General features: G+C 39.6%; 1 protein-coding gene across 4 annotated transcripts in view; it reads left to right on the forward strand.

Moving 5' to 3' along the window:
* The first annotated feature begins 15,488 nt into the window (after positions 1-15,488).
* scarb1 (scavenger receptor class B, member 1) overlaps positions 15,489-24,996 on the forward strand; it is a 28,648-nt gene continuing 19,140 nt past the window's right edge. The window contains exons 1-4 of one of the 4 annotated variants that reach the window (XM_047570339.1): positions 15,489-15,680; positions 20,188-20,348; positions 23,657-23,798; positions 23,915-24,118. In XM_047570339.1, coding sequence (XP_047426295.1) covers positions 15,561-15,680; positions 20,188-20,348; positions 23,657-23,798; positions 23,915-24,118 — 627 coding nt within the window. In that variant the 5' untranslated portion in view covers positions 15,489-15,560. Of the gene's footprint in view, positions 15,681-17,792; positions 18,138-20,187; positions 20,349-23,656; positions 23,799-23,914; positions 24,119-24,996 lie in introns of those variants that run through there. The other 3 variants (XM_047570338.1, XM_047570340.1, XM_047570341.1) reach the window with 3 other exon arrangements.

Consider the following 24,996-nt stretch of genomic DNA (forward strand, 5'->3'; position numbering starts at 1 on the left):
CAGATACTGACCAGATTTGTTAATAAGAACTGTATGGAAGCTTCCTTCCTTCCTTCCTTCCTTCCTTCCTTCCTTCCTTTCTTTCCTCCATGTGTCCCTGGTTCTGGTCCAGTGGTAGGTAGAGATCCATTAGAGGCAGCACCTGATACAATATTCTACTGACCACATGGTGGCGCTGGTTAATTGTAATGAGAGCCTTTTATTAGATTCTGTCCACGAACCTGAAGAAGAAACGAATCCAAACTAGATGATTCATCACGTGGTTCATTATTATTGATGTGATCGTGTTGAATATTTCCTCATTAACTCTCTGTGTCTTTATTTGTTTTTATTTTAGCTGATGTTTCTTCCTCTGCTCATCACTGACCATCTAAATAAAAACAAGGAAGATGCTGCCACCTGGTGGACAGAGGACGCCACTACAGGCGTTTATTTTCATCTGCAGGAACAAACGTTCATAAATACTAGAAAACTGTTCTGATGTTTAGATGTGAACTTAGTTTGAGGAAGAAAAGCATTTCAACATTTATTTCCTTATTTTAAATATAAATTTTGACAGTAGAGCCATTATTTGTTCTATATATTTCTAAACAGAGCAACATTTGTCCCATCACTGAAAACGTATTAGGGTGGATTTTCCCCAGTTGTAAAACGTTTTTTTTTTTTTTTCCTTTGTACAGATTTTGTCAGACTTGGATGAAACATCTTCAAAAGATTTTACTTGTCCTTTTGTCCTTTCCTCAGGTCGTTTTTTGGGATAAACCACGACCTGAACGACTGAGAACATTCACAGACAACAAATGGACTTTTTTGGAGAGGTTCGTTACTTTGGAATTCATATTTTCATCTACTTCATTAATTTACACAGATTAATTTTACCTACACTCTAACTCTTAATTTTACTCTAAGTTTCTGAGTTATATTAAGACCTTTGTTGTTGCCTGTTATTGATTTTTTTGGGTGTTTTATTTTGGTGAAGGAGGTACCAGAGACCAGAGACTTGTTGTTTTGTTGTTAGTTTTCTACGTTATTGTCTCTGTGTTATGGTGCAAATCAATAAATTACAAAATAGTTTAGTGACCAAAGAAGAAGAAGAAGATCCATCTCTTCAGGTCAGGATTCACCTGAAGGACAGAGACACTACTGTGAAGACATGACGTCCACATTTTATCCAAAGAAGACGAGTGCTTTGAAAGATTTACCTCCGTTCACATGTTGAGGCCGTTCATTAGGATCCGTATTGAGACAGTAGCTGGTTTACATGGAGACTTTATTCTCATTCCTTTCTGCACCTTCTGCTTATTGTTGACGTCCTTCTGCACATGTTTAATTTGCCTCCTTCTACTGAGTGTATTCCTAATAATATAACTCCTCCTCATAAAAGTCGTCCTTCAGATGAATTAAATAATTACCGCTGTCTGATAAGTAATCACGTTTGTTCTTTCTTATCAGAACCCAGCATCTGAGACACTTCCCAGTCTGGTTTTAGACCTGCGTCAGCAGCCTCAAAGGTTGGGAATGATACATGCACATGCTTTAGATAACAAACTTGATTGTGTTGCACTTTTTATTGACCCGTCTAATTCCTTTGGTGCAGTTGAGGATTGGGTTTGATAACAAGTCCTGCACATGGATTGAGAATTATTTATCTGGTGGAACTCACGCTGTGGTGGGTGATGACTAGATCCCACTTTTTAAATGTCTGTGAAGGTGTGCCACAAGGGTCTGTGTTAGGACTTCTGTTATTTTATATATGATTTTAATGTTTGTATTAAAATTGATCTGTACGCCGGTGACTCAGTCATGTACTCTCAGTAGATCTGGCTCTAGTAAACCTATAGTCTGATTCCTCTGGCTAAACTTAGATCGGTGTTAAATCAAATCAAAATATATGATCTTCTGTTGATCTGAACAAGAGGATCGTAACTGATTTTGATGGGACTCTGGGTTGATGACAAGTACAGAACGTTTAAACAAACTGAAGCCTTTATTAGTATTCCTTTAGAGAAACAAATCCTGCCTTCCTCATTATTGTAGGAAGCACAGTAGGACACATTTTATCACGTGGTAATTAGATTTGTTTCTGGTGATGGGTTCTAGACCCAAAATGTCGGCTCGTTGACTCCGAGAAGAGAACAACATCGTTTACTGTTTATTTCTGAGGCTTTTGTTCATCTAACAAAACAGTTATTCAGTGACTCCACTCATGCTCACAGTCCATTGGCTCTTAATGTGTTTGGACTCAAGTAGGAAATGTTGAGTTTGAGTTTCTTGCACCAATATAATAGAATAATGTTTTGTCAGAACTCCAGCTGGAAGCATTGATTCATGGATTCCATGCACTGAATGTACATGTCATTTTTAGATATCTTCCTATCTATGACTTGCCTTGCTTCATGTTTATATAGTATATATTGTACAGTCCTGCTCACCATTATTGGCAACCACGAAGTTTAAGTACATAATGTGGAATATCTTCTACCATTTCTATAGAAAACTGGTGTTTGATACAAAAGAGAAAATTAAACCTCAATTTAAAACAATAAACAATGGGAGGAAAAAAGCAGAAAAACTTAAAGTTCGCTGTGTCACTGGTATTGGCATCTTTTACTGTAAATCAGTATGTAAACACACTGTGAAACACAGTGAATCACTTGTGATACATTGTCTGTGCCCATGTGACATGAATTAGCAAATAAATGATGACTTCTGTGTTTTAAGAAGCTATCTGTTATCCCCCGTTCCTTTGTCCCAAAGACAAAGGAGCTGCCTGAGGACATCAGAACTGTGATAACTAGCAAACACAAGACGTCCAAAGGGTAAACGGCCGTCTCCAAAGACCTCGGTATCCCTGTTTCAACAGTGCGTAATGTTATTAGGAAGGATGCCGAGCATGGGACTGTCAAGAACCTCCCTGGACGTCGGGGGAAGAGAAAATTTGATGAGAGAAGTCTTGGAAGGTTTGTGCGAATGGTGGAAAAAACACCACGTCAAACATCCACAGACCTGAAGGCCAACCTGGAACAGTCTGGGGTTCATGGTTCCAACAAGCACCATACACCGCACACTAAACCAAATTACTGAGGAACAGACATAAAAAGGAACAACTAATCTTTGCCAAACAGGACCTGGACAAACCACAGTCCTTCTGGGAAAATGTTCTGTGGACAGATGAAACAAAAACAGAGCTTTTTGTCAATGCACACCCAACAGTTTGTTTACAGACGGCGCGATGAAGCCTACAAGGAAAAGAACATCCTAACAACAGTTAAGCGTGGTGGAGGATCCATGATGCTGTGGGGCTGCATCTGGTGCATCTGGTGCTGGAGGCCTTAAATGCATCACAGGACTCATGAAATCAGAGACTTATCAAGAGATTTTAGAGCAAAATGTCCTACCCAGTGTAAGAAAACGTGGTTTGAGTCGAAGATCATGGCTCCTCCAGCAACACAAAGACCCAAAGCACACATCCAAAAGCAGGAGTGGTTGGACTGTTTTCAATGACCAGCAATGAGTCCTGATCTCAATCCCATTTAAAATCTTTGGTATGAGCTGAAATCTGCCATTGGGGAAAAGAAACCTGTAAATGTTCAAGAGCTTGAACAACTTGCAAAGAAAGAGTGGGAGAAAATACCAGTGGAGAAGTGCAGGAAGCTTCTAGGTGGCTACGATGGAAACGTTTGGAGGCTTTCATCGCTGCCAAAGGATGTGCAACCAAATATTGTATATTGTGCTGACGGATTGTGATCAGGGCGTCACTGGAAAAGAGAGCTTGCTCTCGATAAAGTTAGAGAAAAGAAATTGTTCTGGTTGAAGGCTCTAGGTCGTCTGTTTCCATGTGAGGTGATTGGATCTGATCTTACGGAAGAATGTGAGGGCCACCCATGAGAAAACAAATTAGAGGAGGTAGATTTATTTTTTTCATCATGTACTTTAAGAAAAAAGTCAAAAAACATGAAATTTTGAGAAAAGTCTAAATGTTGAGAAAAAAGCTTAAACACTGTGTTGTACAGTAGACCTAGTCCTAGTCCTGAACCTGCAGGACTCTATGGACGGAGGGTCACTTTAAAGGTTTTCTATATAACAATGTATTTCTACTTTTTTCTTGAAATTTCTACTTCTCTACTTTTTTCTCAAAGTGCATGATGAAAAATTGTACCTCCTCTAATAGTTTTTTTCTCATGCGTGGCCCTAATTCTCTTCAGTACGATCTGATGTTTACATGAACCACTACTTTTAATCTGAATGTTTTTAAGTCATGTGACAGATCGATGAAAACATCACGTGATCAAAGATGGAGGCGTCCGGTCTAATCAGCATGGTGCTATTGTTTTTACAGTTGTATTATTAAAGCCTTACAGGAGCCGGTCCTCAAAGGTTTCCAGCTTCAGTGACTGTTTCATGGACCTTTGTAAACAATTCAATATTCTATTATTTTATTTCTATTTTTCTAAGTGTGAAATACTCTCTAGTTCTTTCAGAGCTGATATTAAAAACAAACTATCTGCAGTTGAACATCACGGCACATTTATGTCCAGACAGAGCATGCTCAGATAGAACGTAGCCTGACTTCATTCCAATTCAGTGTTTACATGAATTTAGATCGGTTTGGGGAAATGAATGTCCCACCCACGTGAAACCCAATCACATTTCATTCATTTGAGCCTGATTATTTGACTCCATGTAAACCCAGCTAGTTTCCCATATATTCCAGGGCTCTAACGGACTCTGGCCAAGTGAGTTTCGGGTGGACACCACCCACAGATGTTCCTGATTAAACCCCAACGCCCCACCACTCTATTAGACCCAATTAAGTAATTTATCTAGAAACCCAACAAGTCAGATGAGCCAACGGTTCCATGAGAGGAAGGTCTCATGGTGGCTGGGTGGCCTGGTGGGAATCAGGTGCAGAGTCATGGATGGTAGAAGTAGAAGAAGAAGAAGCCTCTTATTGGTTATGAAGCCAGGAGCAGATGAGCAGGTCCAACGGTTACCTACGTCCAAGAAGGTGTTAAACATTTCTGACAGGATTTTAATTATCTAAAAAGGCTAAAGTCGAGTTTGTCCATGCAGGTATTTATACATTCAGACATTCTGGTTTCTGCTTTTAGCAGCTTTCTGTCACTTGTCTTAAATTATGTGACGAGAATAGATTTGATATATAATTTTGCGTTGCAGAGTTTTTTTTTTGTGCTCCACGTTGACAAGCATTAATGGAGATCGCAGATGTCAGGGTTTTCTGCTTTGTTGGAGAGCGGATATCTTTGATGTGTAACAACAGGAATAAGTCTGCAGAGGCCAATTTCCTCAAGATTAAAAACAAAAGACCAGTTTTGTAACTTCAGGTCACACTAGTAGTGTGGCTGATTCTTATTTCAGAGAAAGGACCACAGTCAAGGCTGTGATTTAAGGCTGGAAACCACTGCCCAGCCTCTGTGACGCCATTAGCCTCCGTTTCATGTGACAGAACTGGAAGGCCAGCGGAGTAACCGCCGACAGATCAGCTGGTTGTTCCGGCTTTTAGACAAATTCCAGAGAAAAAGTTGGTGTTTTGTTTCACTTCCTGACACTGAGGTTGAATTCAGACAAATTCAGAGCTGCGTCAAACTGATGATTAGCTTCGCTAACCCCTCTAGTTTTCTCGCAGCAACTGAAAACCGTAGCTTCTGTCTGTTGCACCCAGGCTGAAAGGCTCTGCTAATGTTTGTAACCTTGTTCATAATTAAAAATGCTAGAAACTCTGAGGCTGTAACAAACATTCAGAACTAACAATGAACACTCAAAGCACAAAGTCTGCTAGTAAGGCTATGCTCTTAGCGTTCATGTGGTTTATTTAACCGAGAAAACAAAGTAAAAAAAAGTAAAAAGTCTGCCACGCTACCATCTCTATCATGCTACTAGCTAATCTTACCATGTGTTATTTACTGTATATCTCATGTAAATTGGACTGGACTTTTTTTTTTTTTTGTCATTTTTACTTCTACCTCATTCTTATTCTTACTTTACTCTTATGTCTATGTCTTGTTCATCTATGTTCTTTTCTTTTCTTGTGACAAAATAATTTCCTGCGGGAATCAATAAAGTGATGTGGAATTGTTACACGTGAGCTAAATGCTAATACCAGGATGCTCTGACAAGCTGTATTCCAGATGTAATCTCTAGTGAGTTTTGTTTCGTTACATGCTACATGTGCTAAAAAGCAAACAAACAAACAAAAACAAACCGTAGCAGCTCTAACATGCTACATACGGGCTATTATCATCATGCTAATGCTCAAATACTAACAAGGCGTTTAGCATTAATCGCTCCGACGGAGATTAAAATTGTTATTATACTATACTGTATTTCTTTAATAAGAAAAATGCGCCAATATTACATATCATTGAGTTGAGAGATAATTTTAAGGCCAAATTAGAAAAAAATAAAACACAGGCAATAAAAAACTGCACATGTTCTTAATATTTTACTTTAATTTGACCACTTTTTTGCATATTAAAGGGTTTTAGTGTCAATTTTCAGATTTGTTTCAGCTCTTTTCGCCTTTAAATGGAACAATTAAAGGTGAAAAGACATTTTTTTTCACAAATCTGCATTTTAAACAATTATATTATTAAACAATACACTAAACTGATCAAAAAAGTGTGTAAATGTGAACATTTAAAGACTTAACGAGATGTTTCCAGCAAAGGTTCAAAGAAGTAAAAGCATTTCTAAAAATAAATGTTAGTGGAGTACGTCTCAGAACATAAAGACAGGCTGCTCTGTGTTAGCTAATCATCCGTCAAGTGTTATGGAAGCATCACTTCAGGGACACATGATCTTTTCCGACTTCCCGTTTCATTAAAAAAAAAGACACCATCAGCATTTAGGAAGGAAGGCATGTGAGGAAAATGTCAGTTTAGTCGGTGATCACGCTGGAATACAAGTCGCCCTTTAGAGGCCAAAAATGATTTGAGGACAAGAGATTTCATAGAGGAGTCAGATGAGGGTCCGTGGTGGTGGTGGGGGGGCGCTCTGAGGCCTGGACTCCCCTTTAATGCGTCATGTGTGCACTGTGTGAAAGAGGAACTCTTCATTGGCCAAATTCACCGTATCCATGAATAAAGATATGCAGCATCTTCAGGTTTTATTTCCTGTCTTTAAACGCTGTTCACTGGTTTGTGGGTCTCATAAATTAAGTCTTTATGTCCTTAAACCAGAAGAACTGCTCTTTAAACAGAGGCCTATAAGTTACAGACAAACAACATCAGGATTGTCTCAGCCCTCACACACTCAACGTGAAGCGTCCTTCATTGTAACGCTTTGAAACCTGCTACTAGCTAAAACCTGCTAATCATCCTGATTGACCGTTGACATGACTTTTGATCCGTTTGTGAAAGTCGTACATTAAGTTACTTCTTTAGTGACGTTCTGGAGGCTGTCAGATACGTTTATGGATGTAACGATTTCATTTCCAATAATAGATAACAAAACAACAATAAACTGAATATTTGTGATCAGTCCTCATCATTCTTTTAACGCTGCAGTATTGTGTGGCTAATTCAGTAAAGCTCCTAGCGTTAGCCTCTTTTATTTAGCCACATTTATCATAACTGAGATGAACTACAACTAAATGAAACTGAGGCTAATCCACTTTTCCAAATAAAGGAGGTACTCCAGTGCAAATCTGTTGGAGCTTTGTTGTATAGACCCCTTCACGGTTTGTAAACAATGTGACGTTTTTTGAGGGGCGGGGCTTAACTGGAGGCAAAACATCTCAAACACTATAGCCTGAAAACATCAGTTAGCATATTTCAATGGACTGTTTTGACAAGAATGGACAAGGAAAATATATAATTTAGAGAAAATACTAATACAATCACTCCCTGAGACCGTGAGTGTTATTTTAAAAACTTGACTCTGACTGATGAGACTATATTCACCGACCTCTACACTCTCACTTACTGGATGGACGATTTGACCAAAGGACACAGAGGGGACGAAGACTGGCCTGTCTTCATCAAGTGAAGCCTCTCTGACACAGATATTAAAAGAAGTAAGTGGAACCACTGTGGAGGGAAATGTAGTAAATGCAAGTTGCTTGGACGCCCCTGAAACATGCAACTAATGTTGAGTTAGCTAGCGGTTAGCATTAGCGTTAGCATTAACATGTAACAAGAATCCCCTAAATAATTGACATGACCTGATATGAAGTGTGTAGTTGTTGATGATTGTCTCACTCCAAACTTTTCTTCTAATCACCAAAGTTGTAGGTGATAAAACTTCACGTTAGTGTTTTAGATTTTTCAGTTTTGGCCCCCAAAACACAGCAACACGACATTTTCATGGTTGAAAGTGACAGTGTTCACCTCCAGCTTCCCTCTGTTTTGCCTCCAGCTAACGCCATGAAGGGCGTTATACTCATACTCATACTTTAGAATCAGTGTAGTATTTACCAGTGCTGAAACTAGGTCCATATAAATATCAGGAGAACTGATTTCTGGCCGCATGTCAGCGTTCGTGGACCATTTGTTATTTGGTAGTTCATATGGATCATTGTCCTTAATTTGATCTGATAATCCACATTTTGTATTTACTGATACATTTCACCATGTTTTTGCCACTCAGGGGCTGTGGCCCTGAGAGGAAGTGACGTCAGTACATCCCCTATATATATATATGTCTGGTTACCTTAAACTAAAAACAACACTTTAAAAAAAAATTTAAATTAAATTAACCTTTATTAATTTATTTTTTTAAAGTGACCTTCTTTAACTTGGCTGCAGACTTGACCTTTAGCTTCTTTCCCAACACTGCTGCTGCTTATCTAACTTATGGAAATCGAATCCCAAACACTGCCTGATCCCGTTTCCTGAAGGAAGAGCTGAACATAAACAACATTGGAAATATTCCTCCAGGCCTCAATCTAAAAAAAACATACTTCATCCTGATACTTTACTTACGTGACTCAAAGCCGTTGGTTTGTTTCCAACTCTGGACGTTTTGCTTCTTCGCCAAATGTCATTAGAATAAAAACCTCCTGGTGGATGAGGATTAGTTAGGAGGTGACCTTTACTCCTCATCCCCTGATAAAATAATAAATAAATAAATAAACACCAGGAGGAGGAGTTTCCAGCGGGAAAGAAACATGGACGAAAAAAAAACAAAGATGGAATCAAATGAGGACAGAGACGATGGAGACATCTTGGTCGTCTTCTAAGACTCTAGACATTCAGGACAAGTTTTCTACTCCTTTTCTTGTTTCTTCCTCCTCTTGCTTCTTCTTCTTTTTTTTTCTTTAAAAAATGATTAAATGGCCTAAAAATCAGCACAGTAGTGGAAACTATATGGTTTAAACATAAAAACCAAATTAATAAATCTAAATCAAACCAATATCTGGTGTGACCACCCTTTACCGCCTTAACTTTTTGAAGGAACTCGGCTGGTAGGTTGGTCCAAACATCTTGGAGAACTAACCCCAGATCTTCTGTGGATGTTGGCTTCCTCAGATAGACATGACATCACTTCCAGGACTTGTTGTTCTTCTGCATTGAGGAACCATTAATCCTGACCAAATCTCCAACTCCATTTTCAGAAATGCAGCCCTACACTGTCCAGGAGCCTCCACCGTGCTTCACTCATTATCTGAGCTCAACAAACATCATCAGTCCAGATGTTTCTGAGCCCAGTTCCTAGGTTCTGGTTCTGGTTCATGGTGGAGTCTCTTGGTCTTGTTTCCATGTCAGAGGGACGGGTGTTTGGCTGCAGCTCTTCCATGAAGACCACATGTCTCCAGACTGGTCCAGACAGTAGCTGGTGGACCTGGGTCAGTTCTGAGCTCATGTCTCTGGTTAAATGTCTTCACATTTAAACGGGAAATAATCTTGATGTGTTTTTCATCCTCTAAGTTTCCTTGGTCGACCACTGAGTCTCTGATCCTACTGAACCCTGAAGCAGAACCAGAGGACCTAGGAGGACTGATGCCGGTTTGAAGGTAAAGTCCAGTAACACCTGATATTGATGGGATTTACATTTTTCTTTTGTTTGCTCACTTTGCATTTTGTAAAGTGATAAAACTAAACAATCATTATTTATTTTTGAAAGTGAGGTTAAGATAAATTGGAGTCTGCAGGATCTGTTGAGTCTAAAATGAGCGACAAAGGATAGAATGATGTTGTCTTATTGAGTTTCTAAATAAGAGAGAAGAGGTTTGTGTGTCTGGATCCTCACTAGCTCTGCTCTGCTGAGTCTTGTTGACCAGAGAGACCAGAGCCAACAACTCAGTATTTAATCAACAAACCCTTCATCGTGTGGTTGGTGTTGATGCCCTTGCTTGAAATTGTGCTGCACAAGTTGCATGTTGTGCTGTTACAGTCCATTCTGGTGAAGTGGATCCACTTTCAGTGTCTCCTCTATCGCATCTTCCTTGTCTTCATGACAACACGATGTGAATGATGTGCTCTGATGTAAAGATTCTTCTTCTTCTTTTAATTTATGGCGGTTGACAAATAACTTTTAGGGCCATTACCGACACCATCTGGACTGCGACTTCCTGACAACTTCAACTTATTCAACCTCGTCCCTTTCCCCCTTATTCCCAACACATTCCTGGTTTGTGGGTGACGAACTTTCACAGCGGGGTTCCTATGCTGAGGACAATAGGTGGAAATGAGTTGCACTTAGCTGATAATAATTCGCAAGAAAATACCCATCTGCAACTTACATCAGAATACACAAAGAAAGAGGCTATTTCCTCTAGTGGCTGCTGTAGTGTTGTGTCCAATCAAGCGTAAACCTCCGACTGTGTTTGCGTCTAAACATAGCACTAATCATCATTCATTCTGAAGAGGTCAACTCAAGGCGATTCCTATTCTCAGGGAAACATCCAAGATGGCCGCCGTGTCAATCACTCTTGGTCTTTTCACCTCCTGCAGAAAACGATCCACTGCACAAATAAATACGAATGGATTCGAGACCAATATATAAAGCAACAAAGCACCTTGTTGCACACATTTAAACGTCCAGGCTTCTCTAAATATTAGATTCCATCTTCTTGCATCGGTGTTTTTCAAGACGACAGGCAGGAAGTTCAAGCATTCCAACCTAGAGACGCCAAACACATCTTAGGTAGTTAATATAATGCTGATGTGAAGATTTGTGTTGGTTATGATGTGACATCATGATGATTGACAGTTGCCATTGCCAACCACTTGTGAGAGAAGCAGATTTCCAGTTCTTTTGTGACTCTCCAGTGGTAGCGTCTATTAGAGATGGACAGGAGGTGGAATATAGACCAGTTTGTAAACAATGTGACATTTTTTTGAGGGGCGGGGCTTAGCTGGATGCCAAACACCTCAAACATAATAGCCTGTAAACGCCGGTTAGCATATTTCAATGGACTGTTTTGGCAAAAGTGGACGAGGAAAACATATATTTTAGAGAATACACTAATACACTCACTCTCTGAGACCGTGAGTGACTGATGGGACTATATTCACCAACCCCTCACTAACTGGATGGACGATTTGACCAAAGGACACAGAAGGGACGAAGTCTGGTCTGTCTTTATCTGTGAAGCGTCTCCAACAAAGATATTACAAGAAGTAAGTGGAACCACTGTGGAGATTAACGTAGTAAATGCAACTTCTGCTTGGACACTCCTGAAACACACAGCTAATGCTGAGTTAGCTAGCAGTTAGCATATCAGTAGGACCAATAAATAATTGATCTGGAAGTCTGGACACAGGAGGACTATTGACAAACATCTCTTGACCAGATTATAGAGGGACAGAGGAACTCATCCTCCAACAGAATGAAGCAGCTACAGGACGTCATTCATAAAAAACTCTGTCCAGATGTACAACGACTCACCTCTCTGTCACAGCATCTGTTGATTGATTGGATTAATGAGATCAGACTCATTCTGAATGCGGCTGAAACTAAAAGTCTGATGTTTAGGAGCAAAGGTTCTGATGTTGAACAGGTCCAAGAGGCAATGACTTGGTGTCGCTCTAGATGGAGTGTTATCATGGGACAAACACAGTGATAATGTTGTTAAAAATGGGTGTAGGTTTCTCAGCTAATGACACAGGCGTTAGTTTTATTGCACCTTGATTACTGCTCGACCGTCTGCTGAAAAACATCCGTCCGAGCTCAGAATAAAACTGCTGGAGCAGCGCTGCACTGGGATTCTTCAGAAATATCTGTCAACAGTAGGAACCAGATATTCTCAAATAATGTTCTATATATTCTCTTATGATCTATATGTTCTGTAATGTACAGGACCATCATAATGTGGAATGTGTTTCCTGGTAAAATCACCAGTTTATCCTGCAAGGCACATTTTAAGAAACTGATGAGAGACTATTACAGGACTACGAGGGAATGAGATATTAATGAATGATTTTTATTGGATTATTTCATAGAAATGTGTTTTTAATTTGATCTCTCGGATCAGATAACAAATATCTATTTTATGTAAAATGTTTTTGTAGAACGTGGATCAGAGTAAAAAATAACTCCATGTTATTCATGTTAATACACATTATTAATCCTTCCTATGCATATAATAGACATTGTTCATATGCTACATTTTTGCTGTACTTTTTTTATTTTATTTTGCTTGTTTTTTTAAATATTTTAATTTTATATTATTTCAGTCTTATTTTAATCCAAAAAACTGTTTCTAAAGTCACTCACATTTATGGACGTGGTGGTTATCAAAACTGCACACATCAGTATAACAAACACAAATCAACAGTATATTCAACAATATAGAAAAGGGAATTAAAACTTTAAATATGACTGTTCTCACACAACACGCAAAAGCATGTGTGCATCTGTTTGTGGGTGATATTGTGGAACACACTGGGTGAGAAAAATGTTACACAACTTAAAGAGAATAAAGAGATGGTTTTCACAAGGTATGAAAAGCAATTTAAAAATTATTATTATTATTTAGCAGAGGAGGAAGAAAACATTGAATAACAAAAACAACAACAACAACAACAACACTAAACTAAACTAAACGTAACTAAACTAAACTAAACGTAACTAAACGTAACTAAACTAAACTAAATCTTATTTGTTCCTTTTACTTGTGGTTTTTATGTGTTTTTAAGCTGCTGTGACCAAGCGGTTTCCCATGAGGATGATTAAAGTCTTAGAAATACAAACAGGGAATAGAGATAAGAAAATACTTATCAAATTGTACCAGATCTTTCTATGAGTTTTACACACCTCCTTCCAGAAGAAGCTAAGATGAGAAGAACAAGGTTATTTCACATTCAAACACATGGAGGGAATTTAAGAGGAAAATAATTACGAGATATTTCACAGTATTTCACTGAGAGGCCAAGAAGTATTTATTGAATAAGTAGATCACAGCTGCATTAAAAAGTCTAACCATTAGATGGCCCACTTACAATGTATGGAAACACAACGTATGGAACAGATTACAAACACGCTGAGGCTCCACTGTTGTTAAACGTTGGCGTCCCGTCATGCCCTTGTTAATGCAGTGAAACTGGACCCCCCCCCTCTTTTTCTTCACCCCCCTTCTCTCCTTGTTGTTATCGTTGCTGTTGTTTGGTTTTTGATGACTTATCTTTGTGTTTGTCATTTGTTTGGAGTAGACATTTGACGTTTTAATCTTGAGTCGGGCTGTGTGTGTCTTCAGTGACCTGTGTCGTCTTCCAGAGGGTAGAAAAGGGACAACATCTGGATGGTAGATGTCTTCCAGATGTGGTTCTCCTGCGACTTCCTTTAAATTCCTACACCACTTCATCCATCCCTGACACACGGGACTCATCGGAAACAAGAGCCTGCTACGTAGCTTCAAGGCTCCATCACATCGTCCTCTCAGATCCTCCTCAGCCTCCTCAGCCTCCTCCTCAGCCTCCTCAGCCTCCTCCTCAGCCTCCTCCTCCTCAGCCTCCTCCTCAGCCTCCTCCTCAGCCTCTCCGTAGTAGAAGATGAGATGAGATTAGATAAAACTACATGTTTATAATCCAGAAAATGAAGTAAAACCTGACAGGAGACTTGATTTAATAAAAACAAATGAACTCAAAATGCAGAAAGAGAAAGAAATAAACAATAACAAAACCCTTTTTGAGGCTCTTTGTGGGTCAGTGCACCAGTTGTGGAGCATGTGCACACATGTTGTCCAGTTAAAGTGATGATTAAGGCGTATACATGATGGAGAAAATCGATTTCCAATCCCATTATCTGTGTGACTTAATAGGATAAATATAACTCTGATATTAGGAGTAACGTGTTTACACGCTCTTAAATTGTCCAGTTAAAGTCGGATTAAGGCAATAATTCCTTTTTTTGTTTGTTTGTTTTTCACAGCAGAGGATGAACTTCCTGCAGCAGCTGAAGAAATTCAGCCTGTCAGAGACAATGACGGAGCACTTCTACACTTCCATCACTGAGTCCATCCTCACCACCTCCATCACCACCTGGTGCTGAGGACCAGGTCCAGGTCCAGGTCCAGGTCCAGGTCCAGGTCCAGGTCCAGGTCCAGGCTGCAGGGCGTCATTCTACCTGTAAAGAAGGTGATCGGCTGCAGACTGAAGCCACATCTACACCATTTGATTTTTGGGTGAAGCCTTTACATTTCTTTTACTTCTCATTTCTTAGTATTATGCACCTCGTGCATTGTTTGAACTTCTATCTTGCACTATAATGTGTCAGTTTTCTGATCAAATAAACAAATGACAAATGGATCCGAGACCAACATATAATCTAAAATCAGCCATCGTTGGTCTTTGTAACGTCAAGGAGAAAAACTAATCAGAGATAGTTGATGAGTTGATGTCCATCCTGCAACTGTAAAGAAACGACAGCTCCTTTAAAGTGAAGCCAAAGCATGTAGAGCTCCCCCTGGTGGCTGGAGGCTGCAGTATAGATCATAAGCTCCACCCCCCTCTGTGGTAGTGGGTGGGACTTGGGCCCAAGTAAAGTACAAGCACAGGCAAATATAGTTATTTGACGCTTTAAAAAAACAGGATGTGACATCGTGATGATTGACAGTTGCCATTGACAACCACTATATGGACACGCCCCTCGAGAGAATCCACCACCTTCCCACTGTGAATGTTCCTTCTGTTGTATCAACAGTGAAAATATTTGAGTGTGCATATGTTTACGATTTATTTTTTATCTTGTTTTATGTTTTTGATGCAACAAACACCAAGCACCAGTCAGTCCAATGGTCCGATAAACACAAATAACCGTTCCACTCTTATGCAGTATGATCAGATGGTTTCTGTTGAGCAGTGGTAGAAAGACTCCAGAAGTTTTCCACACAAACAAAGAAGCTGAAAGGAGACAGAAGAAACTCTGAGCCTGATCTGATCTGAGTTAGCGCTCACTGCCTCTGGTCATGTGGCTGCAGCGTGGCGAGCATCACTCGGTCTGGACGGGATGGAGATGAACGTGGGGAAGAAGTGTGGGGAGGGGGCGGAGCTTGGAGCACTATAAACAGAGGCTGCACCGCCCGCCTGCTGTTTCTTCCCCCTGAACTCATCCCTGGGCTCTGCAGCACTCGTTCACATCTCAGCCTCTTATTAGCAGCCATGGCCGTCACCAAATCCAAAGTAGCTGCTGGATTCATCGTGGCGGGGACCCTGACTCTGATCTTTGGAGGAGTTTCTATGATTATAGGGCCGGTGGTGATGAAGGACCAAATCAAAAAGGTGAGTTCCATCCAGATGGTTGTTAGATAATCAACAAATGTCTCCACATAGAAATGAGTTGGATGCAGCCAGTAATTTAATCCATGTTTTCTATATTTAAGTTAATTATTTGTAGCAGAAAAGCTGTTTCACATGGAGCGTAGACGGGATTTTATCTTCCTCTAAATAAGAATGAGCAAAAAAAGAAAAGTTAGATGTTCTTTAAACGCCTCTGTCTATGTTAACACGTCATCATTTGTCAACAAATGTTTGCAGAAATAATCTAAATGTGCAATGAAAAGCAGAATGACTTAAATCTGTTCGGCAAATATAGTTTCCACCACTGACACAAAGACTGCGATGCATTAAGGATACTGAATGTAAATTAGCATGCATTCGAATTTATTTTATTTTATTTAGAAACTGATGGGTTAATACTATTAAACTAGTTTTATTCCTGGTCTCTCTCATAATCTCCTGCATAATCTCCGTCCTCATGAACAGTCACTCTCTATTCGCTCTTCCAAACATTTTATTTTCTCCACTGAAGAGTTTGTTTGTGAACTTTTTCCTCATGTAAAATCAAGAAAGTAATAACTTACATATTTTTGATCACTGCTGTTAGGGAATAGAGCCTCACTTGCCAGTTCATTAGGTACATTAACACAGTGGTCCTGCAGTAAGTTTTGTCTTTCTGAAGGTTCTGGTGTTCAGCCTTGATTCAGCTGTTTTAATTGTGCAGGCTGTGGTTTATGTGCTGTTAGGTAATAATCCCATTATTTATTTATTTATTTGCAAAAGCGTGCCTAATGTTTTGTCTTTTAAAAAAACTCATATTTATGATGAAGACCAAGATAAAATGTGCATCGCTGCAGCAGCCGACAGAATCAGAATCTATTTTTTGTATCAGCGCCACATAACATCACGTAAACGTTAACTTCACAAGAAAGAAGAATTTAGGAAAATAAATAACTGGAAATTATTCAGTGAGACACTGGAGATCAAAAACTTATAATAATAATAATAATAATAATAATAAAACCAATAAATAAGAATGAAAAAAGGAACTGAAATACTAGAAAAAATCAATTAAACTTACTGGACAGGGTGTTTTCAAATAAAGCTGTCAAATAAATTCTAACATAATTTAATATCAAAATATCTGCAAAGAGGCTTTTAAATCAGCTTTTTGTACTCGTGAGTTATTTTCCACTGTTAATGTGGTTGTATTTAGTTAAAAGATCTTTCATCGTGCAGATTTCGAGGGTTTGGAGCCAGAAAGACGTAAGTGGCATTTTAGGCGAATATAAGTTCTACATATTAAAATAAAGGTGTTGATCAGCTCTATCCAATGGTGCCAAAAAGACCTATCTGAGATCAAATTGAATAAACCAACAAAAAAATTAAGACCTAACACAAAAGTGTGAGTAATGTTTGGAGCCAGAAGGGTGGAAGTCCTTAGTTACACCCTTCTGGCTCTGAAACTGTAGGATGTAGGACGTAGGACGTAGGACCACACGTTAGTGCAGAGCCAGAAGAGAAAGTGTAGCTGGAACTGTCTGAGGCAGAAAAGATTTTGATTAATATTATAAAACAAACTAGTGAGTCCTATATTGAAGAAGTTAAGTCAGAGTTGGTTTTGAATGTATTTCATCACAAGAGTGATGACGATAAGACATAATCCTGCCTTGCCTTGTTAGCCTAAACCAACATGGCTACCATTACTTCTGCTCACCTAAAACTGCTGTGGTGTAATAGAAACGGTGATAAAAGCCGACATACTGAACTCTTCTCTCACACTCATATTTTCATCTTAAACCCAAATGTCTTCAGCGAACAACAAAAACAGGGAATTTGCCTGTTCCAATACTTTTGGGAGGAACCGTACGCACAGATCTACAATTCTCTGACAGTGGACAGAGTGGAACTAAACAGACGAGTGAACAGAAAAGCGTCATTATTCTTTGGATGTGGTCAATGAATAGGAAAGTTAAAAGAGTAAAAAGTATTTTGTAATTTTAAAGTTTTAAACTTATTAAATGTTACAAAATCTTGATAAAATGTGTAAATCAGTGAGGAACGGCCATGTACTACATTACCCAGAACCCCCGGTGGAGGTGGAGGGGGCGTGGCCGTGAGGATATAAATAAGGCGACGATGTAGACAGGTCAGCAGCGATAAGACAGATCAATGAGCCTCTGAGGGCTGGAGTTAGGCTGTAGCTTTAAAATGAAACGTGGACATTATTCCTGAGACTCTTCTGAGACACGTCCACGCTGAGCTGCGTCCACACACACGCGCTGCTAACGCGAGACACGCGAACCCGAAGGTAAACAAAGAGCGGAGCGGCGCAGCGGGATGGCCGTTAACAAAGCCAAGGTGGCCGTGGGCTTCATAGCCGCAGGTGTCGTCGCCGCGGTCCTCGGCATCGTCCTGGTCTTCGTGGGTCCGGTCATCATCGACGACCAGATAGTGAAGGTAAAGACGTGACGAGGAGCCAGAGAAATGAACCCGTGCCGGGTTAAAGGCTTTTAACCGGTGTCACACGGCTTCACCTGCGCGCGTGAGCAAAACAGTTACCGATAACAGGCGCGTGCACGGAAATAAAGCGCTAATAGATGATTATTTGTTCTTAACTGATGATAAGGAGCTGAAAAGGTGCAGGAGACACTCTGGTACTGGAAGAACTGGAGGAAACATGGAAAGTGTTTTCAGCTCATTCTGCAGGATTTTCACAAAGTCACTTTAGACAGAAACTGTGTTTGTGCTTCATCCTGATGATTAATAATCACAGACACAGACTTTCTAATGTTCATAGATAATTACTGGCTCTCACATTATGTGCAGGTCAAATTATGGAGATAAAAGCTCAGAAAAATATTCTGGTTCTGATAAAAACCTGTTCAATGACAAAAGGTGGAGAAATACAGTCATTTTAAAAAACGTTTTTCTGCAGGATTTTTACTCGGTAAAGACAGAAAGTCACTTAAAATAGAGCTGTTACATGTTATTTATCTAGAAACTATATTTCCACATCATTTGGTAAAAATACAGAACAATATTCACACTTTAATAAAGTCATAGATGATTATTTGTTCTTAAATGACGTGGAGCTAAAATACTTTATCACTGATAAAAATGTAGAAAATCTTAAGTGCATTTTAGATTCTGCAGCGTTTTCACTCGGAAAAGACATAAAGTTACTTAACGTTCAAAACTTTACTATTATCTGACTAGAAACTATATTTGTACTTTATTCTGGAGCATTTTAAACAATATTCTGACTTATTTTAGGATTTTTCTTTAATTCTTCTTCTTATTATTATTATTTGTAACACAGACGGATTTCACCAAGAAAATAAACTATTAGTGATGATTTATTCTCAGATGACGTTGAGTTAAAATACGGAGGAAAATACTCTGGTAAAAATGTCACAATTAAATGTCACAACAGTCTCAATTACTAAACATCAACAATATAGACAGAAAACTGTCAACAGATAATCATTATTATCATTATTATTATTATTTGTTCTAAAAAGATACGAGGGCTTCATCTACGTCTATGAACGGTGGAGGTTTATTTTTATTATCAGACAGAAGGAACGGTCAGTTAACACTGTCGTCATATTTCAGTAAAAGCTGTAAATTTACTTTATTCATTAAACTGTATTCAGACTTAAATCAACATATATGTATATATATATATATATATATATATTTATATTCAGACATTAATTAGAGAAAAGCAGAAATTTGCAGAGTGTTGAGATAAATACGTCCAGAAATGCTTCTTAAATCTGTCTGGAGACAAATGCAGAATAAATAAAGAAATAATAAATAAAGTTCAGAGAGAATGAGGAACGTGGCTTTAGGTCGTCGTTCTTCCTCTTCTGCAGCTTTAGTTTCTTCGCTGAGGTTATTTTTCTTTATTTTTTCTTTCTTTGTTGCTGATTCATCTACTTGTTGTTTTTCCCAGTCAAGCATTTTTTTTTTTGAGTTTATGAAAACTGTCTGAACGAAGCCTAAAGCCGCTCCGCCGTCATGTTTGCATGAAAAAAAGCCCTGACCTAAAGTAGCCTCCGCTTCACACGTTAGCGTGAACAGAACTCAGGATTACACAACACGACACGACACGACGGAGAAGTTTCCTCTAAGACGGCGTGAAGTTAATTCACTCTACTGCCTGAAACACTACAGATACGTGTACCAGTCTGATCTGGAGCAGATAATTATTATTAGTGTTATTATTATTATTGTGATTTATTTGAAAAAATAGAAAAAATGTTTCCAGATGAAAAGTTGTAACGTTTCGTCATTTGATTTTGTGTTTGCATGAAAACATAATTTAAATATATATATTATTATGAAAGTTGCTGCCGTAGTTTGTTTCATAATGAAAAGAAAAAGAAAATAATGTGACGTTTAAAGTGGCTGAGCTGAGCTGACGATGTGATTTATCTCTAAAATAAAAGCACGAACGCGTCTCTGATGAAGTCGACGCTGACGTTTTGTTTCTTCCCGTCAGAACATCGTGATCAGTCCGAAGAACGAGCTGTCCTACACCATGTGGAAGGACGTCCCCGTCCCCTTCTTCATGTCCGTCTACTTCTTCAACGTCCTGAACCCTCAGGAGATCCTGAAGGGAGAGAAGCCCATGGTGGAGGAGAGAGGACCCTACGTTTACAGGTACAGGACACGACGCTTCACTTCCTTAACGGAGACGTAGCTTCAGACGGGAAAAATAAGACCAGAATAAAAGATCGTTTTAAAGAAAATGAGCTTAAATGTGTTAAAGATCAATCAGCTGTTTCCTCCAAGAGTCACGAGATAAGAACAAATAAAATCAGAGTAACAGTGAGCGGCTGCAGTTTAGTATTTAATGCACAAAGATGATAATATACTAGTTTCATATAGAACATATGTAGCAGGCAGCACCTTTAAAGTCCTTGTCCTGAGAAACGTTAGAGACTCCTGCAGTAAATAAAACACTTTAGAGCCGTTCTCTCCATATTTATTTTACATCAGATGTGTTAGTTTGTTTCAGTCGCTATTAAAGACGACGCAGTTTAGGAGGAAAAGTGTCGGAGGAGGAGGAGGAGGAGGAGGAGGAGGAGGAGGAGGAGGAGGAGGAGGAGGAGGAGGAGGAGGAGGAGGTTCATCAGCTGATCTTTTTATTTTAGTGCGTCTGTGTTTTCTCTGCTGATGGAAATGTTTCTGTGAGTGGATCTATAATTAACCGGAGCTGCGTCCTGTTCTACACGTGTGGTTTTCCTCTTTGTTGTGTAGAGTGTTGTGAGGTGTTTTGTGGTTGTTTTGTTGCGTGCTGTGTTTCGGGTCCTCGCAGTGTAAAGATGTCTGTGTTGGGCCAAAGCTGATAGAGAAAAACCTTCACAGAGAAAGTAAAGAGTCGGTGATGAACAGCTCCTCCGTCCTTTAACTCTCTCTACCTGTGATCAGCTGATGAATCAGTCGGGTTCAGTTCTGCTCTGAATGTTGGGTCTGGAGATCAGGCCTCACAGCCGAGGCCTCAGTCCCCCCCCCACATCTGGCCTCCTCTCCCAGCTGTGATTCCTTCAGTGTGTTTGGGTTTAGTTCAGACTGAGGCTCTCGTCGGACGGTGAAATGGTCTAAAACATCCTCAGAGCTTAATTAGTTTGGAAGTTACTGATTCACCTCGACCTCCTGATGTTTGTTTCTGATTCACGGCAGGAGCCTGTTCATTTTAATTTATGTCAAAGTGGAAACTGGGTTTTATTTCAGTGTGTAGTTTGGTTGTTGTTGTGAATGAAAGGACATTGTTTGAGTTTTATATAATAGTGGTTTGGCCCAAATCAGTAAATACACCTCGGATTTATTTAAAAAAGTCTTTAAGATTTGGATTTGAGTTCCTCTACAGATACATCTACAAACCTAATCTGGAAAATAATAATAATAATAATAATACTAATAATAATGATGATAATAATAATTATTATTGTTGTTATTTTAATTATGAATTCATGAAGCTCAAATTCAAAAATAATAATGAGAAGTTAATTAATATTTATATTTAAATCTCCCCAAATAATTTAATATAACAAAATAAATGAATATAAATATAATTAATATTTATATTAATTAATAAAAATATTTCCAAGGAAAATCTGTAACATTTTCACCTTTGATGTTAAATGAGACGCTCAAATAAATAAGAATAAATCAAATGTTCAGCGGTTTATGATGTTGATCCAAACACACAGAGGAACTTTAAAGGTTTTAGAAGTTGAAACTTAAATAATGTTTTAGTTTAAATGATGCTGACGGTGTTTATTGTTGCACGTCCGTCCTCTGAAATGTCCGACACACCCAGACTGAGTCTTTATTCAGCCTGTGTCTCTGAGAACGAGCTGGAACACTGTGTGCCTGCCTGCAGCCTGCAAGGCATGTAACAGTTTAACAGGCGGGACGCGGCCCAAACCCTGATGCATAGCGTATGTACCCGAGGGGGGAGGAGGGGGAGGAGGGGGGAGGAGGGGGAGGAGGGGGGAGGGAGGACGGGCGTTTCACCCCCAACTGCTTCACAGTTAGTCTCCACCTCTGCAAACAAATTAGAATCAGAGTGAAGCTCCAGAGTCTGGTGCTGATTAATTAATGGCAAAAGTTATTGTGCATGAACCTCTAAACCCCCCCGTCCCCGTCCCCGTCCCCGTCCCGTCCCGTTGGTGCATGTGTTTCATTTTAGCGGATGCAGCCTCAGACTGAGGATGAAGACGAAGAGCTGGGGACGGTTTTGACGTCTTGTTTGTCCCGTAGACAGAAGCTGCTGTGGTGCAGACGTCCCGCTGGTTCTGCTGAGTGAATCCGAGCTGCTGCTTCTTGGCGCCGGTGACTCTCACGCTGTTCACAGCTGCTTTTCTGTCGTCCTACACGGAGACGGTGGTGGTTTTATTTGTAGCAGCACAGCTTGAAGCCGCTGCTCGTCCCAGTTTGTCGTTCACCAGGAAACACGCTGCTGAGATGCATGATGGGAAGTGTAGGAGACAGTGTTGAAAGCTATAAATCAGGAGAATTCATGAGGAAACAAATCAGATCATCAAAGAATCTGAACTAGAACCAACTCAGGAAACGATCGGTTCTTCTTTCTTTCTTTCTTTCTTTCTTTCTTTCTTTCTTTCTTTCTTTCTTTCTTTCTTTCTTTATCTTTTTCTTTCTTTCTTTCTTTTTTGCTTCCTTCCTTCCTTTACTTTCCTTCATTTCCTTCCTTCCTTCCTTCCTTCCTTTCTTCCTTTACTTTCCTTAATTTCCTCCTTTCCTCCCTCTCTCCCTCCTTTCCTCCTTCCTTGCTTCCTTCCCTTCTCCTTTCCTTTCCTCTTTCCATCCTTCCTTCCTTTCCTTTCCTTTCCTTTCCTTTCCTTTCCTTTCCTTTCCTTTCCTTTCCTTTCCTTTCCTTTCCTTCCTTTCCTCCTTTCCTCCCTCCCTCCCTACTTTCCTTCCTTCCTTCCTTCCTTCCTTCCTTCCTTCCTTCATTCCTTCCTACTCTGGTTCTGGTCCAGTTGTAGGTAGAGATCCATCAGAGGCAGCAGCTGATACAATATTCTACTGACCACATGGTGGCGCTGCAGCTGATTTAGATCAGATCTCTGGTTCTGTCTGAGGATGAATTAATGGGGACACGTATTAATTAATTAACAGCAGGTAGATGAGACCAGGTGTTGATATTTTATTATTTTCATAGTAAATGTTTGCGTCTCCACGGTTTTATTTATTTGTTAAATCTGCTCTTTTCTGGTTTAAATGTCTTTTCCCTTGAGGTCGTGGTTCTATAGAAACACTTTTCTTTTCACAACAGTGGTTTAAAAGCAGCTTTTAAAATAAAACCACAGCGATCAGCCGACTTCTCTACGTCTTCATCACAGCCTCTGGACTCTGAGGACAGATTGAGCCTTGAACCACAGGAGATATATGTGTATATGTGTGTTTATCTAAATATATATTTTCTCCCTTTTTATTCGTAGAAAAAGAATCCAGAAAGACAACATCACGTTTCATCCCAACGACACGGTGTCCTACAGAGAGTACAGGCAGTATTTCTTCGAGCCGTCCATGTCTGTGGGCAACGAGTCGGACGTGGTCACGATTCCCAACATGCTGGTGCTGGTGAGGCCTCGTTTCTGCTTCCTCCTCTCCACTTCTTCTTCTCCTCCTGCGTCTTGCTTCCTCTTCTTGGTCGTTTTCCTTCGTTGGTTGAGTGTCTCTGTTTGTTTGCCGCCCAGGGTGCGTCGGTGATGATGGAAAAGATGCCCTTCGCCGTGCGTTTGATGATCAGCGCCTCCTTCAAGACGTTTAAGGAGGGGCCCTTCCTGACCAAGACGGTGGGGGAGCTGATGTGGGGCTACGACAGCGAGCTGGTGGATTTCCTTAACAAATACTTCCCCGGCATGCTGCCCTTATCGGGCAAGTTTGGCCTCTTTGCTGAAGTGAGTTTACGAACGCCGTGAACTTCCGTTGTGTTCTCATGTTACTGAGGTTTCCCCTCACTGGATGTTTCTCACCTTATTCATTAACACACAGGACGACATGTTACAATCACTTGAGCCATGATCTGAGGAAAAACTCCTTTAGAAGCCAGGTCCAACCAGCAAACCAGTGGTCAGCTACTGACTGTGTCCAATACTAAACTATTCATTCATTTATTTTAAAGAAACAGATGTTCTTGATGCAGCTGTTAATTATTAGAGGAGTGAACATAGGAATAAAAAAACAGAACAATAACATGTTCAACACAAACTCTCTCATCATGTTCCAAAAATAAATAGTTTGTGGCGAAGAAGAAGAAGAAGAAGAAGAACAAGAAGAACAAGAACAACAACAAGAACAACAACAAGAACAACAACAACAAGAACTATGATCCTGGCCCTGATTCACAAATCATATCAAAGCAAAATGATCGTCAAATTTTCTTTTTTCATTGTTTTATATCAATAAATCAAATTTTATATGTAAAGTCGTCTACAATAACCAACAGGTTCCTATTGCGCTTTTCTTCAAAGTCATAAAATGACACATAAAAACATAAAGACACAGCTGGAAAGTGCTGCAGGATATTCAAACCTTCCAGAAGAACATAAAACCCAACAGATAAGAATAATAAAATACAACTCGGGTCAAGACGACCGCAGAATAACACGACACAAAAACACAATGAGACACATACAACTGTTCATTTAAAAAGCGTTGATTTTATAAAAGGATTTTTTGTATCTGTTTTTAAACTCTGTGCATTAGCACTTTATTCCAAACTGTTCCACAGAGACTCCAGGTTGTTTAAAATTCAACTTTTCCTCTTAACTGTTCT

The sequence above is a fragment of the Mugil cephalus genome, chromosome 19 (genome assembly GCF_022458985.1).
Source record: "Mugil cephalus isolate CIBA_MC_2020 chromosome 19, CIBA_Mcephalus_1.1, whole genome shotgun sequence".
NCBI lineage: Eukaryota > Metazoa > Chordata > Actinopteri > Mugiliformes > Mugilidae > Mugil > Mugil cephalus.